The 16,867-nt window shown below is 33.6% G+C and overlaps 1 protein-coding gene across 11 annotated transcripts in view; it reads right to left on the reverse strand.

The window, feature by feature from the left end:
- MDGA2 (MAM domain containing glycosylphosphatidylinositol anchor 2) overlaps positions 1-16,867 on the reverse strand; it is an 811,975-nt gene that overhangs the window by 308,615 nt on the left and 486,493 nt on the right. For all 11 annotated transcript variants that reach the window (XM_056820935.1, XM_007473236.3, XM_056820917.1 and 8 more), the window contains one exon: positions 8,678-9,007. In XM_056820935.1, the coding sequence (XP_056676913.1) occupies positions 8,678-9,007 (330 nt within the window). The remainder of the gene's footprint in view (positions 1-8,677; positions 9,008-16,867) is intronic.

The raw sequence follows: 16,867 nt of genomic DNA on the forward strand, positions 1-16,867 counted from the left end.
GTATTTATGCATGCATATATCTATAAACTGATTTATGTCTTATCCTTTCATCATATACAGTTTATCACTGTTCCCTCTGAATATAATTCTTCTAGCTGCTCAGGTGATAGCAACAGTTTTTAAGAGTTACCAATAACCTCTTTTCTTATAGGGATACAAATCATTTTTATTGAGTCTCTTAAAAATTTTTTGTTGTTGTTTTGTTTGTTTTATTTTTCCCCCTCATTTTTAGTTACCTTTTGATGATTCTCTTGAGTTCTGTGGTTGGACATCAAATTTTCTGTTCAGGTCTGGTCTTTTATTCATGAATGTTTGGAACTCTTCTGTTGTGTTGAATGACCATACTTTCCCCTATAAGAATATAGTCAGTTTTGATGGGCATTTTATTCTTGGTTGTAGACCCAGTTCCCTTGCTTTCTGGAATATCATATTCAGTGCATTTTGGTCCTTCAGTGTGGATGCAGCCAGATCCTGTGTTAACCTCACCGTGTTTCCAGGGTATCTGAATGGTTTCTTCTTGGCAGCTTGTAATATCTTTTCTTTCATCTGATTGTTTTTGCATTTGGCTATAACGTTGCTTGGTGTTGTCAGTTGGGGATTAAATACAGGGGGTGATCGGTGGATTCTTTCAATCTCTACTTTCCCCTCTTGTTCTAGGATCTCAGGACAGTTTTCCTGGATAATTTTCTCTAGTATTATGTTCAGGCTTTTTCTTTTGTTGTGGTCTTCTGGTAGTCCATTTATTCTTAAATTGTCTCTTCTTGAAGGATTTTCTAAATTGTCTGTTTTTTTGAATGAGATGCTTCACATTTTCCTCAATTTTTTCATTCTTTTTGTTTTGTTTTATAGTGTCCTGCTGCCTTATGATGTCACTTGATTATAGTTGTTTTATTATGGTTCTTAAAGATTGGATTTCATCTCTAGCTTTTTGGTCATCCTTTTCCTTCTGGTCTGATTTTCTTTGAAGATCATCTTTCATCCTCTTTACCTCATCTTTCATCTCCTTTGCCTCCTTTTCCAGCTGGTTGATTTTGGCCTTCAAGACACTATTTTCTTGTTTTAGTTCAAGTGCCTCTGTTTCCAGATGACTTATCTTAATTTTTAAGTTCTTTTCCCAATTGTCTTCAGCCTCTCTTAGTTGTGTTTTGAGTTCTTCCACAGCCTGTATCCAATTCGCTGGGATTTCTGGTTTATCATTTGCTGATCTCTCCCCCTCTGTTCCATTTGCTGAGTAGTAGCTGTCTATTGTAGTTTCTTCTTTTTCTGTTGTTTGCTCAAATTCACTCCTTCTTTACTCCCCGTATTTGTCTGTGCTCTTGTTCCTCTCTCTTTTTTTTGTTTTTGTATTTTGGGGACTTCTATCAGTCTCCCCTCTTGGAGCTTTAACAGAAGATCGCTTGGTGTAGTCTCTGGGTGAGGGTTGTTGAGGGTTTGAGCTTCCCTGTCCTCTGGAGGCTTTTGATTGACTTAAAGTCCAGCAGTCAATGAGGATGGATGGGGAGCCTGGGATTCCCTGAGTTCTGGAGACTTTTGATGCGATTAAGTTCAGCTTGGTTGGGCTGGGTTTACTCTGAGTTTTAAACTTCCTGGATGGCTGGCACAAATATGGAGGATCTCCAATGCTCTGGCCAGGCTGCCAGGTCTATGCTCCTTCTAGGCTGCCATCTTGACTCCACCTCTAGGTTTCTGTTTTTTCAGAAGACCCTGCTCTCTAAGGGGGTGGGTTCATGGCCTCCCTGGGCTCTGAGAGCTCCTCATGGGATTAGGTTCAGCTGGTTTGGGCCAAATGAGCCCTGAAGCAAAAAACCTCCTCCTCCACAATCTGTGTTGAATGCCCAGAGACTGGCCCAGGTTGCTTTCAAGGAATGCCCTTTGGAGCAACCCCATTGCCAGCCCTGATGTTTCTGTTGTTTCTAAAGACCCTGCTCTCTAAGTGGGGAGGGATCCTGGCCTCCCTGGGTTCTGAGGGCTCCTGATGGGATTAAGTTCAGCTCATGTGGGTCAAATAATTCCTGAAACAAAATACCTCCTCCTCCACAATCTGTGTTGAATGCCTGGAGACTGGCCCAGGTTGCTTTCAAGGTAAGCCCTTCTGAGCAACCCCTTTGCCGGCCCTGAGGTTTCTGTCCTTTCAGTAGCTCTGAGGGCTCCTAATGGGATTGGGTTCAGCTGGTGCCCTAAAGCTGGAACCTCCCTTGAGACTCAGATGGAAGGATCCAGCCAGGGGGCTACAGGCTTCCCCCTTCTCTCTATGTTTCCCTGCCATCTGTGTTGGGCTCCCCGGAGACTGGCTCAGGTTGCTTTCAAGGTAAGTCCTTCAGAATAGCCAGCCCTGAGGCACTTTTGCTGGCCCTGAGGTTCCCGCTGCTGCCGTGGGCTCAGCACTCTGATTTGGGAGATGGTCCTGGGACCTTCCTTCTGCCTACCCCTTAGATCCGAGTGATCTAAGGTTCTGGCTTTTGGGGAACTGTACCTTTTGATCCAGGTCCAGGAGGAGGGTTCCCCGGGTCTGTGCTGTTGTTCAGCTTGAATTTTGGTGTCCTAGGAGCACTCAGTTTGCGATCTGTAAGGAAGGGTTTCTGAGCTCTGAACTTTCGCTGCTTCTAAGCCACCATCTTGACAGGAAGTCCGAGAGTTCTTATTTGTTTTTTTTTTTAGAGTACCAGCTTCTAGTCTTATTTATTAATTCAATAGTTCTTTCAGTTTAAATTTTGTTAATTTCTCCCTTAATTTTTAGGATCTATAATTTAGTTTTCATCTGGGAGTTTTTAATTTGTTCACTTTCAAGTTTTTTGATTTTCATTTCCAATTCATTGACCTCTGCCCTCTCTAACTTGTTAATTGTTAATTTGTTAATATATAAACTCAAAGTTATAAATTTCCCCCTTAATACTGCTTTGGCTGCATCCCATAGATTTTGAAAGGATGTCTCATCATTGTCATTTTTTTTTCAGTGAAATTATTAATTTTTTCCATGATTTGTTCTAGCGAATGCTGTCTCTGACTCTAGCTCTGTAGGTGAGGTGGGGGAAGGTAGATCAGCTGGCATTTTGGTGGAAGCTTTTTCACCCCTTTATGGTGTGGAAATGCCCAAATCCCACATACCTTCAATGCTGAGCCCCACAGTAGAGTACCTTCGTTCATGTGATTTTTTTTTTGGCCTTTTGAGATAGTCTACATTGGTAGGTGCTGAGAAGTAGAAGAGTCTCGTGTCTATACTACCACCATGTTTACCTGGAAGTCTGAGCAATTAAGTTTAGATTAACATCTTATACCTTCTACCAAGATAATTTTAAAATGGGCAAATGACTTAATTATAGAGAGGGAAATTATAAACAAATTTAATGAACATAGAATAGTATACTTGTCAGATCTATGGGATAGGAATGAAGAAGAGATAGAAACATTACAAAATGTAAGATGAATAATTTTGATTACATTAAATTAATAAGTTTTTGTACAAACAAAACCAATGCAACTAAAATTAGAAGGGAAGCAACAAATTGGGGAAAATTTTTAAAACAAAATCATCTGACAAATATCTCATTTCTCAATTTTATAAGGGGCTAAGTCAATTGTACAAAAAAAGTCAAGCCATTCCCCAGTTGACAAATGGTTAACAGAGATTAATATGCGGTTTTCAAATAAAGAAATCAAAACTATCAAAAAGCATATGAAAAAGTGTTCTAAATCCCTCATAATTAGAGAAATGCAAACCAAAACAACACAGATAGGTTAGTATTAAAGTAAAGGAAAATGGTAAATGTTGGAGGGGTTGTGTCAAAATTGGGACTCTAATGCATTGCTGGTGGAGTTATTAATTAATCCAACCATTATGGAAGGCAATTTAAATTTATGGGAAAAGCGTTTTAAAAGAATGCATACCCTTTGATCCAGCAATACCACTATTGAGTTTATGCCCCAAAGAGATAACGATGAAAAATATTTGTATAAAAATATTAATAGCTGCATTCTTTGTTGTGGCCAAAAATGGGAAAATGAGTGGGTGTCCCTCGATTGTGCAATGGCTGAACAAATTGTGGTATCTGACAATGATGGAATACTGGATGTGCTACAACTGGAGGATTTCTATATGAATTGGAAAGACCTCCAAAAACTGATGCATAGTGAAATGAACAGAACCAAGAGAATACTGAACACTGAAAGTGAAACATTTTGGAACTATCCAATGTCATGGAGTTTACTACTAGTAGCAATACAAAAGTCCAGGACATTCCTGAGTGACTTATGAGAAAGAATGCTATCTGCATTGAGAGAAAGAAATAGGAGTAGAAATGCAAAAGAAAAACTCATGACTCATCACTTATCACTTGTTTATATTGAGTTGTATATAGTATAGATAAGTTGTATATAAGACTTGTATAGAGTACATAGCAGAGTATTTAAGGAAAACAAAAATCCATATGTACAAAAATATCTATAGTATACATTTTTGTTATGTCAAAGTATTGGAAGCTGAGGAGGTCTACCAATTGGGAAATAGTTGAACAAGTTAGAGTGTATTTGTCATTGTAAGAAATGATAAAAGGGATGATTTCAGAAAAAAAATGGAAATAGTTACACAAATTGATACAAAGTGAAGTAAGCAGAAACTGGAGAAAATTTACCTGGTAATATTAATATTATAAGAATAATCATAATTATCTGTTAAGAATTTAGGAATTCTAGTTAACATAATGATTTACCATAGTTCCAAAGGATAAATGATTCAAAATGATATATACCTCCAGATTGAGGAACTGATTGACCTCAGAGTACAGATTAAAAAAATATTTTTTCTCTCTTCCCCTCCATTCCCCCAAGAACATAGTTAATTCAAAATTTTCTTTTGTATGACTTCATATTTGTAGTGGGTTTTATATTCTTCTTAATGGGTAGGGAAAGGGTGGGACAGGGAGTAATTTGGAACTATGCTTCCAAGGTTCCAAGAATGATAGGCAATGGGGACTAAATTAATTTCCAAGGGACACAGAGCTAGGAAACATGTGAGATCAGATTTGAACCCAGCATCTCCCATCTCCAGGCCTGGAGCTATCTACTTGCCACTAATGAACATACTTTCAATAATGTTACAATCAAATTAACAAAGAGGAATTTTACCTTGGTTGACAAAATAAAAATAAAATTCATTTGAACAAACAAAAGATAGACAATATCAGGAGAAATTGTGAAAAGAAATTGGGAGGAGGAATATCACATTCATACCTCAGTATATTACATTATATTATAAAGCACAAGTAATCAAAACCATACATTATTGGTAAACAATAGTTATTGTTAGTCAATGGAACAGACAAGCCAAGGAAGAATGAAAAACAATATAACTTAATAACCCAACACTTGATAAAGTAGAAGACAAATCATCTAGGAAAAACATTATTTGATAAAAACAATTAGGAAAACTTGAAAGTAGTCTGGCAGACTTAGACCAGGACTTTATAAAACACCTTAATGTAAAAGATAATATTATTAAAAATAATATTATTAAAATAAAAATAAGATACCTACTATGCATCTCACAGTTATGGGTAGGAGATATATTCTTAACCAAGGAAGAAAAAATATATGACTTTGATTACATAAAATTGAAAAGCTTCCACATATAAAAACTCAATGCTCTTCAATTGACTAATTGGGAAAAAATCTTTATGCAAAATGTCTCTGAAAAGTATTAATAACCAAGACTTTTAAATTGTTGTATTATTCCCACAAACACATACAATATGCTCACATGCAATAGATAACATTTGTGACATGTGTAATATGTATGCATTATATAGATATGTATGCAATATAACATATAGAAATATATTAAACATGATCCCTGCTCCTGAACCAGAAAGCCTCTAAGAGACTTGTGATTCTGATTTCCTTCTATCCAAAGGTGGTCAGGAAACCTCTGAAGCTCCTCTTTCAGAGCCTCTGAGAAAATCCTCATTGTCATCTTTGCACCAAGCAGTCCCAAAGAGAGAAGACCACTTGGGCTCAAGGTCAATACTGGGGTGTTTGTTTATATAAAAGCCCTACAGATAGCTTCATAACTGGACTGAGGCTCTCTTGGTCCTCTACATCTGTTCCTTTGCCCTATGAGAGAGCATGGTCATGGAGAAGGTAGGTCTAAAGGAAAAGATTGCATTGTGAGACATCGTTTGGAGTCTGGAAGCCATCTGAATTTCTTGGGAGGGGAGGGCACACATTAAGTTCTTCTTGGTCTCATGGGTGTCATATTTCCTCTTGCTTGAGTACCATAGAAGCAGAGGAATTCCAGTGGAAAGAAAGGTCATTACACTGAATGCTGCTCAGACCAGAAAATGGGGAAAGAAACTCCTATCAAATTCTCCTCCTTTCCTTGGGGCACTGGTGAAGCCAACTACCATTTCTCCTTCTTCCTTGGCAAGATAGATATCATGGTTACATAAGTGGAATTAAAATAGTTAGCCCTGAAGAGAGAAAGGACTACAGTATGGGAAACATTGCTGGCAGGAGCAATTCAGTCCCATTTGACATTGAGTCAAAGGATATAAACAAAAAATTCTCAAAAAATATCAAAATATTCATAACCACATGAAAGAATTCTTCAAATTACTAATAGTAAGATAAATGTACATCAGAACAACCCTAAGGTTTTGTTTCATGTCTTAAAAACTGGCAAAAATGAAAAAAATTGAAATTGTTAGTGTTAGAAGCGTTAGAGGGATTGTGATCAGATGAGCACACTGATATATTATTGGTGGGGCTGTGAAATGGTGCAACTATTTTGGAAAACGATTTGGAATTATGAAAATAGTGACTAAAATGACAAGACATTTTTCACCAGATTCTCCAGTCCTGGGCTTATATCCTCAAGAATACATCACTGAGATGAAAACTCTCATATATACCAAAATATTCATAGCAATATCTTTTATGTTAACAAAGATTTGGACCCCAATTGGATGTTCATCACTTGAAGAATGACAAAACAAATTGTATTACATGAATATAACTGAGCATTACTGTGCTATAAAAATTGTGTGTGCTTAAAGATTTATGAGAGAAGTAAGTGGATCTAAGAAAATGGTATACACAGCATCTACAACTAATTAAATAGAAAGAATAATATATAAACAATTAGTGTCAGTAACAAAATTGTAAAGCTAAACAAATATTCAAATGAAGAAATATGAGAAATACCCAACCCACCCCTTTGTGGAGGTAGAAGATCCACAGGTTTTACATATTGAACATGTTTTCAAAATAATTCATTGTTTCTATCAGTTTTGCTGAGATTTTTTCTTTCTAAAAATATTATTTTTTAATAAGATGGTTCTCTGGGAAGGGGAAAGGTATAAATATTAGAGATAACTATGATGATATAAGATACAGAAAATATCAATAAATTTTTAAAATACCTTTTACTAGGAACAGAAAGGATTGTAAGACATTTTCCCTGGCTAGTTAAAAAATATACATTGGAGAGAGATGGTCACATGTATTATTCCTTTGGAATTTTATAATGTTTTGTACCTTTTGAATATCTATAAATTTTTAACTGGAATAAACCATCTAGTCCTTCCAACTCATTTTACATTTTAAGGAACAAAGACTGTGTGTGGTTAAGTTTCTTTCTCAAGACCACATAAATAGCAGTCATTCACAGGAATTCTAAAGACAAAAAGTTCAGGCTTGTACATCCTCTTTCTTGTTTACTAACACTAATGAATAGAAAGATTAGCTCTTCACATTGGTAATTTCAAGTTTGAAATGCTATGTCTAATAAGTATCTCATACAATCCAATTTTCATTTGGTTCAATCCATTTTCTTTAAATAAGTCCTATTTAAGACATAACTAAAGAAGTCTATAGATAAAAATGTACAAAATTCTATCTTCAGTTAAAATTAGATGTTATTTTCAAATTCCAATTAAATATTCATGTAACATCTATGGAGAACTATTTAATCAAGCCACAAGATCTTAGGTCCAATATCATTGTCAATGTAAAGAAGATAATATACATTCAACCTGATTTTTGTCTGCAAAGTGAAAACTCATCTGTAATGAAAGCAAAAATATGCTTCTTGAATCATATTTAAGTTAGCAAAAATAGATGATGATATGTTTTTAAAATTAAATAAATATTAAGAATAGGTCTCCCTTTAACCTAATTCAATATTTAATCATTCTAATGCTCATTTTAAAGGACATTCTTCGCAATGTTTTCAAAATAGCAATTATCTAATGCTTCTGCACAATTGTTTTGTAGTTAGTGAATACAAACCTTTCTTTTAACTATTTCAAAAGCAAAGAACCTCAGGATAGCATATCTCAGATTTTCCTGACTTTCCTTAATATGTTGATACATTTTTAGCATTTTTAGTCAATTTAAAAAGTGATGTGTAATTATCAATTCAACAAACTAAAAGCTAAGATGACATTTGTATTTAATACTTAAAAAAACACATTCCTACATAAATCAACATGACAATAATCATTTTTTCTAATGCTGTATTTATCATTCAAAGACAGAAAATCTTATTTTAAAGATTATTCCTTTGAATTAAATAATTTTCCTAGTGAAGAATGAAGACTAAAAAGTTACATGTATTAAGCAAAGAGGAATTGCTCTCATTTATTTCTAAAAATCTGGATATCCTTTGTCACATAGTGTATCTTACCTGTGCTGCTGGATATGTTAACATCAATACTTATATCAGATATGCCTCCTCCTTTCAGGGATGCTACACATGTATATGTTCCAAAGTCAGTGAATTTCAAATCAATAATGTCCAAGTTTGTGGTTCCAGGGGAAACATCAGGATCAGTTTGTGTAATAACCATCCGCTCAGAACTTCTTAAGGGACGTCCATTTTTAAACCAACTAAATATTAATTCCTCAGAAGGAATAGCTTCTACTTGGCAAGATATTTTCACCTCACGTCCGATTTGAATGGTGTCATCTTTGTGATAAGGATCCGGTGTAATCCAAAACCGTCCTTTTTTTAATGCTAAAACAAAAATTTAAAAAAATATTAATTTTATTATTCAGCTATTGTATTTTATTAGTTTATAAAATGAGAATCATTCAAATGTATCTATATTCCTTTGTTAATTCCACTTTTAATATTAAATTTTTTTTGTTAAAATACTTAAAATACTTTGCAAACTTTGTTCACCAACTTTTAAGTTTGGACAACTACTTAAAATCAGTGAAAAATATCAATAAGTTTTAAACTTGTTCTTTGTATAGTATCATGTAACAACTTTATAACCTTTTAACTACAATGTTTCCTATGTCTATATCTATAGGCTGTTTAATATTTGTTTACATAAACATTATCTTATACACTGTCTTACAGTAGAATTTGACTGAACAGAAGAAATACTTAATCAAAATAGTCTTTTTGGCCATTAAAACTGGGTTTTACAGCTGAAGTGTTTGCTAACTGCTATGTAGATGGTCAAATTTTTTACCTGCTGGAAGAGGTGACAATAACCACATTTCTGCAAGAAAGTGGCATACATCTTAAATTTAAAAAATATATTCCAAGGTTACCTGCTAAAATACTTTTGTCAGTGCCATTTCTAGCTCTAGAACTAGGGGAAATTGGCAGTTAGATGGCAACTAGAGCTACCTTAATTGAATGGAGTTGTGGATTACACAAGAATGTATATACTGTTGCAAAAACAATTTTCTTGAGTGTTTCTTGGCAAGCCTAATCTTTTTAATCCTAACTCAGCTCGCCCTCCTGAATATCTTTAGGCTAAGAACTAATTTTTAAGGATTTTAATGACATAATTTATAATATATTTTATCTATTTTTTCCTTGCCATTTAGGAAGGGAAAGAGAAAATAATATGTTTGAAGACATAATTAAATATTGTCACATTAGACTCTGATAACTACAGAAGGCTTGTGAATTACTGATAACTCTAAAAAAATGTTACCTTAACATTTGTCTTTTTTCTATGTTTGTTGCTATTGTTCAGTCATTTTTTTTCAGTCATGTCTGACTCTGTGACCCCATTTGGGTTTTTTTGGGCAAAGATACTGGAGTGGTTTGGCATTTCCTTCTCCAGCTTATTTTGCAGATGAGGAACAGGCAAACAGGGTTATGTAATAAGTAAGTGTCTGAGGTTGGATTCAAATTCAGGTCCTTCAGACTCCAAGTCCAGCACCCTGTCTACCTCTTGTATATATTTAGACATCAAAATTGCATTACAATAAGCCATTTTTAAAAATGAAAGTAGATATTGCCATAGCACAACAATCTCAAAATTCCACTTGAACTTTCTTTCACGTTAATCTAAGATCATAAAAATTAGAATATATATTTGAAATAATTATTGCATATGTATTACAGGTATGGTTTACTGAATATGAGTACAATAATCTAAACATGGTGGTAGACATAGCCAAAAAAGAAATGCTGCTTTGAAACTTCATGAACAAAGATGCACGTTTATACATAGAAGTACTGGAAGACAAATAAGTAATATCTAATTTTTTATTTTACTCTAAGTTATCCTTTAGCATAATCAATAGCCAAATATGTGAATATTTATTTTCCCTAACTATATTCTAGTACTTGATAAAAAGGTATTTCCAAGATAAAGAGTATATAATATTAATATTCATATGTTTATATTATATATTTAATTGATAAAAGTATATCATTCCATTGCATGCAGAAAAATTCATTGTAGTAGAAATATCATTGGTAGGCATCGATATTTTCTTTATAGTCCTTTGAAATAGAATTTTTACAACACAAATTAAACCATGTTGTTTAAGTAGAGATTTACAAAATGGGTTGAGTGGCAATTACAGTTTCCTTTTGTTCAGTAGGACTTTAAATGAAACCATCTTTTTATTTGCTTAGTTCATTTTAAATTTTTATTCATATTTTAAGATTATATAGATTCCTCAAGAATTGAAAAATCATATTCAGATCAGCACTCAATATTATATAATTCTATAACAGAGCATTGTTAACAGAATTGTTCTTTAAAAATATTTTTATGTTGATCCAAAAAGTCATGATATGATGATCATAATATATGGAGTATCTAAGGAATAATCTGAATACTATACTAATCTGAAAATTATAATACCAGGGGCAGTATAGGCAGTATGGTGCTTTGGGGGAAAAAAAACTAAAAAAAAATTAAAAACTGGATTTGGCATCAAAGTAATGTAAACCTTAAAATTTCTTAGACTTATAAATGTTGGAAATTTCACCATTGGGAAATTTCATACTTGAAAAATTTCCTATTGAGAGTGGGAACTCTATTGGAATGTGAACCCCATTGGCATGGGAGGTTCCTCCTCCTCCCTTCTTAAGATTACTTTAGGACAGAAACCTTTTGCTGAACAATGGAAAGGGCTTTGACCTATGCTTAAGCATAGAACAGGAATTTCTTTGAGTCATGATTGATTTTAGAATTGATACAATGGAGATACTTGGAATGACAGAACCAGGTCTTGGAAATTGCAATCTCCACCCTACTCAGGGTAACAGGATTTAGGAAGGGCTGTAGCAAAAGATCAAGATTTAATTATTTGAGAATATGACCTTCAACAGACATGTGCAAAGCCACAGACCTCTGGGTGGTCCTGGGTTAAGCTAGAGCCACCATTGGCACAGGGAAAATGATGGACAGTGATTGGTAGATGTGAGAACTGAGGGGAGGGAACTTGGATGGTTTCCTTAAAGATAGAGGGGTCTGAGGACTGAGGGGTTGGTTGGAGAGTTTTGGCTCTGAGTGGTTGGAGAGGTGCTCTGAGAAGCTTGCTCTGAAGGAAGCTGGAGGTGGAGGCCCTTGAGACTGTTTCTCCATTTTGGTCACGTGAGTAATAGGGACTGATCTCCTTTCTTTGCCCCAGCTATCTAAGGGCTTGGGCCTTTTGGCCCAGCCTAAACAGAAGGGGTATTTAAGCCTATTCCCTTCTCTCCCCTTTCTCTCTCTCTCTCTCTCTCTCTCTCTCTCTCTCTCTCTCTCTCTCTCTCTCTCTCTCTAATTCCTTTCTTCCTCCTGTTTGTAATAAACTCTATAAAAGGTTGACAGCTGACTTGAGTTTTCATTTAGGAATTACATAGCTGAATTCCTTGGTGACCTTAAATTAATATATATCAGTCTTTTAAAGTGATTTCCTTGTCACAGTAACTAGGTTTAAATCCTAGCTTTGTTGAGTTGGGTGTAACTTTTAATCTCTCTATACCTAAATTTCTTTATTGATATAATTAGAGAGTGAGTATATGAACTTTAGGATCTTTATAACATTAGGAATATCTCTAACCCTTTCATTTAAATGAATAAAATCAACCCACAGTTGAATAAATTCAATAGGAAGCTTTTAGTTTTTTGCTTTGTTCTTACTCTGCTAAACTTTGTGAGGGTACACAAATGGAACAGGAGATAAATTGTAATTTTATTGGGAAGACAGTAGCAATACTCATTAAAATAATTTAGAGAACCATGCAAAACAAAACAAAATATAATTATATGATGGTTGTCATAGACTTCAGATGTTATATAAGCATAATTTTTAAATATAGGATAAAGAATTTAAATCCATAAAAATAGAAAGCCAAGTTTACTATGTATAATTCCATTATTGAGTATAAGGCAATCCAATATAGTTTCTATCCAAAATTTATAGCTTTAATTTATAGATGAAGCAGTAAATAGCATAACACCTTTTCCAGAGATTGGCAAGAGCTAAGAGTCAGAGTAGACAAAGCACAGGTGCTTTGGTCCCCAGCTGCTTCAAGCTCATGATGGATTTTGAGAAGGTGACATAACTCCTCCCCAACCCCACTATCCTCACTTCAATGGGAGCAAGAAACTGAAGGAGGGGCAGAAGCTGGAGAGATGAAATCAGAGGACCTGCAGTGAAGAATAGACAGGATGGCACCAATGATTAAAGTATTTAGAGATATAAAAGACTGATTTGAATGCATCATAAAAATGACATTCTGTCTCATTGTTATCATTATATTTAAAGAAATTATCTGTTGTTTCTTTGATGCATATTTTTTGCCTATTCATTCTTTAGAACTGTGACATAGTTTCCAAATACCTTTTAATTATTTCTTCAGTGGTACTTAATTACACATATTTTTATTAAATTGTGGTAAATAAAATATGTATTTAATATTTTTGTTTTTCTTTTATTGTGAATTTTTTATACTAGAAGATGCTGGCACAGTTTATATATATATATATATATATATATATATATATATTATATGTTTGTGTCTTCCTTCCTTCCTTCTTTTCTTCCTTCCTTCCTTCCTTCTTTTCTTCCTTCCTTCCTTCCTTCCTTCTTTTCTTCCTTCCTTCCTTCCTTCCTTCCTTCCTTCCTTCCTTCCTTCCTTCCTTCCTTCCTTCCTTCCTTCCTTCCTTCTTTCCTTCCTTCTTTTCTTCCTTCCTTCCTTCCTTCCTTCCTTCCTTCCTTCCTTCCTTCCTTCCTTCCTTCCTTCCTTCCTTTCTTTCTTTCTTTCTTTCTTTCTTTCTTTCTTTCTTTCTTTCTTTCTTTCTTTCTTTCTTTCTTTCTTTCTTTCTTTCTTTCTTTCTTTCTTTCTTTCTTTCTTTCTTTCTTTCTTTCTTTCTTTCTTTCTTTCTTTCTTTCTTTCTTTCTTTCTTTCTTTCTTTCTTTCTTTCCTTCCTTCCTTCCTTCCTTCCTTCCTTCCTTCCTTCCTTCCTTCCTTCCTCCCTCCCTCCCTTCCTCCCCCCCCCCTCTCTCTCTCTCTCTCTCTCTCTCTCTCTCTCTCTCTCTCTCTCTCTCTCTCTCTCTCTCTCTCTCTCTCTCTCTTTCTTTCTTTCTTTCTCCATTCAACAACTACCAGAGGTCTATAATATCTAAATTCTCCATAATTCTCTTCCAGGCTTTTGATCATTTGTAGTCTATTTTGGTTAGACTTATTGGTGTCTGAGACAAAGTGATGTGTCCTATTTCTCCATATAACTCATTTTACTTTTCATTTAGCTATTTAGATTTTGGGCCATCCAGGGAATACATGTAGAGAACTAGTTTTCATTTTCTTTGATACTTTTCAGCAAAATATAGCTTTCCTGATTATTTCTTTTAAATCAATTTTTTTTGTTGCCATTGTCTGAGATAAGCTGAAGCATATTTTTTTTGTCAAGCCTCTTATTTAACTGTATGAATATTTATGTTTCATATCTGTTTCTTGAAAATATTATGCTGATATATTGTACTTTTTAATACATTCTGTTATCCCCTTCTATTTTATGAGTCAGTTCATTCCATTCCAATTTAGTGCTCAGATATTTAATTTCTTTCCATCCTCTACTTTTCTTGCTCTTTGTTTCCTATTCCCATTTTATACAAGTACAATTGTAACACAAAAGTATCTTCATTACCAGTGCTTTAGGTTTATTGCAATGTGCTTCTGATCCCTGACACAATGTACTTTTGATTCTGTTTTTTTGTTGCAGACAATCTAATCATAAATCCTTTTGGTTTTTTCATTTCCTTTAAAACCCTTTTCACAAAACATCTTCTGTAGTTAAAGGTTATTTAGTCAATTAATGTCTCCTTTAATCTTTCTTCCCTTTTATTTCTACCCTGTCTTATGTTTCTATTTCCCTCTTGAGGGAATTATATTTCTCTATCCAGCTATGTGTACATGTTCATTCTTTCCTCTGACAAGTTTAGATAGTAAGATTCAGGTGTCACTCATTGATCCCATTTCTTTCTTATTATTTGTATGGTTTTCTACTTGACCCTTGCTATCCTTTTCTCCCACTATGTTTTTCTGAGTATTCCTTACTTTAATCATGTGCCCTTCTCTTAAATTTAAGATTCTTTACTCAGGGTACATGAAATTGAAAAGGGAAAATACATCTTGTTTGGTTTATTTTGTTATCCTGTAGATTTATTTTATGCATTTATAGACATTCTTCAGAGAAGAAGTTCATAGGCTTTCACATATGGACAAAGAGGTACATGCCAAAAAAAGCCCTTAAGAACCTTCAACTTTAAAAAAAAATCTGTTGTTTTCTTTTTAAAAGATACCTTTTTTAATCCTTCCTCTTTCTTTCCCCCCTCTAACATGTTTCTTTACTCCTTTTCATTTCAAAATATAACAGAATATCTTCTAGAACCTTTGTTTTATTAGATTTCTTCTATGACACCTGATAACAATAGGTTAGTAATAATGTAGTATCTTCCAATAATGGAATATAAACATTTATCATTATTTATTTCTTTTGCAATTGATCACTCATATTACCTTTTTAATGTTTCTCATACCTGTATTCTCATTATCAAGTTTTTATTCATTTTGGGTCTTTGTATTCGGGTGGGGGTCAGATCATAAAAAAATTAGGGAAATATGGGCAAAAACTATTAAATCTATGAAAAAGTTTATGTTGAAACAAAGGAAAGATGGGATTTTAGAAGTTAAAACAAATTATTTTATAACAAAATTATAGCTTTTGCACAAATGTAATAATTGTAATATTAAATGGAAAACCATTAACAGGGGGGAAATCTTTACAGAAAATTCAGATAAACAAATAAAAATGTAATTTCCAAAATATATAATGAACTGATTCACATTTGTAAGAAAAAGAGTTATTCACCATATGGGAATTATGGGAAGAAACTTAGGCTATCTGTAGCCATATTTTTAAAATTCTCTAATCTGTGCTAAAAATGCAAATTAAAGGAGTTCTGAGATTTTACTTTACAAATGACAAAAATGGAAAATGATAAATGTCAAAATGACTGTGGGAAACTATGGTTTGATATAACCATTTTGTAAAGCAATTTGAAATTATAAACAAAATTACCAGGCAGTATATTACATTTGACCTATTTACATTTCGGAGGCTTATATTCAATAGATCAAATGAAGAGGAAATGATTCTATACATGCCAAAATAATATATAGATAGATACAAATCTATCGATTGAGTAATTTTAAACATAAGTTGTGATATAGGATTAATGTACTATTATGCTGAAAAAGGAAGGAAATAATGCTGATTCTTTCAAGAAGACACAGAATGACAAAAGAACAAATGAAGGGGGAACTAAGCATAACCAAAAGGACAATTTGTACTATAACATCAATGTTGTAAAATTTGGGGAATTTTAAATAATTGATGATTAATGAAATGAGCAGAACCAGAACAACTTATACAATAATAACACTAAACAAAAACAACTTTGAAAACTACGATCAATGTAATGACAATTTGTTATTCCAGAGGAACAATGATGAAATAGGCTATTTATGAAACACAGGTAATGAATTTGAAGTATAAAATTATATATATATATATGTATGTCTGTTTATGCATATATTTTACACACACCTGTATACACACACACATATAATCAGTTGGTTAGCTCATTGGAAAGTGTTAGACCTGAAGTCTGAAAGACCTAAGTTCAAATCTGACCTCAGACTCTCAACAATTATGTGACTCTAGACAAGCCACTTAACATTACTTGTTTTTAGTTTCCCAATTTGTAAATTCAGCTGGAGAAGGAAATGACAAACCATTCCAATTTCTTTGGTTAAAAAAAAAAAACATCAAAAAACTCCAGTGGGGTCACAAAGAGTTAGACATGATTGAAACAACTGAACAATGAAAATATGCATATATACATACTCACACACATGTATATACATATTTATAAATATATTGTGCTCTACTATGTATGCTGTTGCAAGAAACTTTTTTTCTTTTCTTTTTTATTTCAGTAGGTGTGAGTAGGAGAGATTTCTATTCACTTTTCTTTTAAAAATAAAAAGGTGATTGCAGGTGCTACAGATATTGCATGCACTTTCAGATGAGGTTGCTATTGTTAGTTTTACTTAATTACA

Source organism: Monodelphis domestica, chromosome 1 (genome assembly GCF_027887165.1).
Source record: "Monodelphis domestica isolate mMonDom1 chromosome 1, mMonDom1.pri, whole genome shotgun sequence".
In the NCBI taxonomy this organism is placed as follows: Eukaryota; Metazoa; Chordata; class Mammalia; order Didelphimorphia; family Didelphidae; genus Monodelphis; species Monodelphis domestica.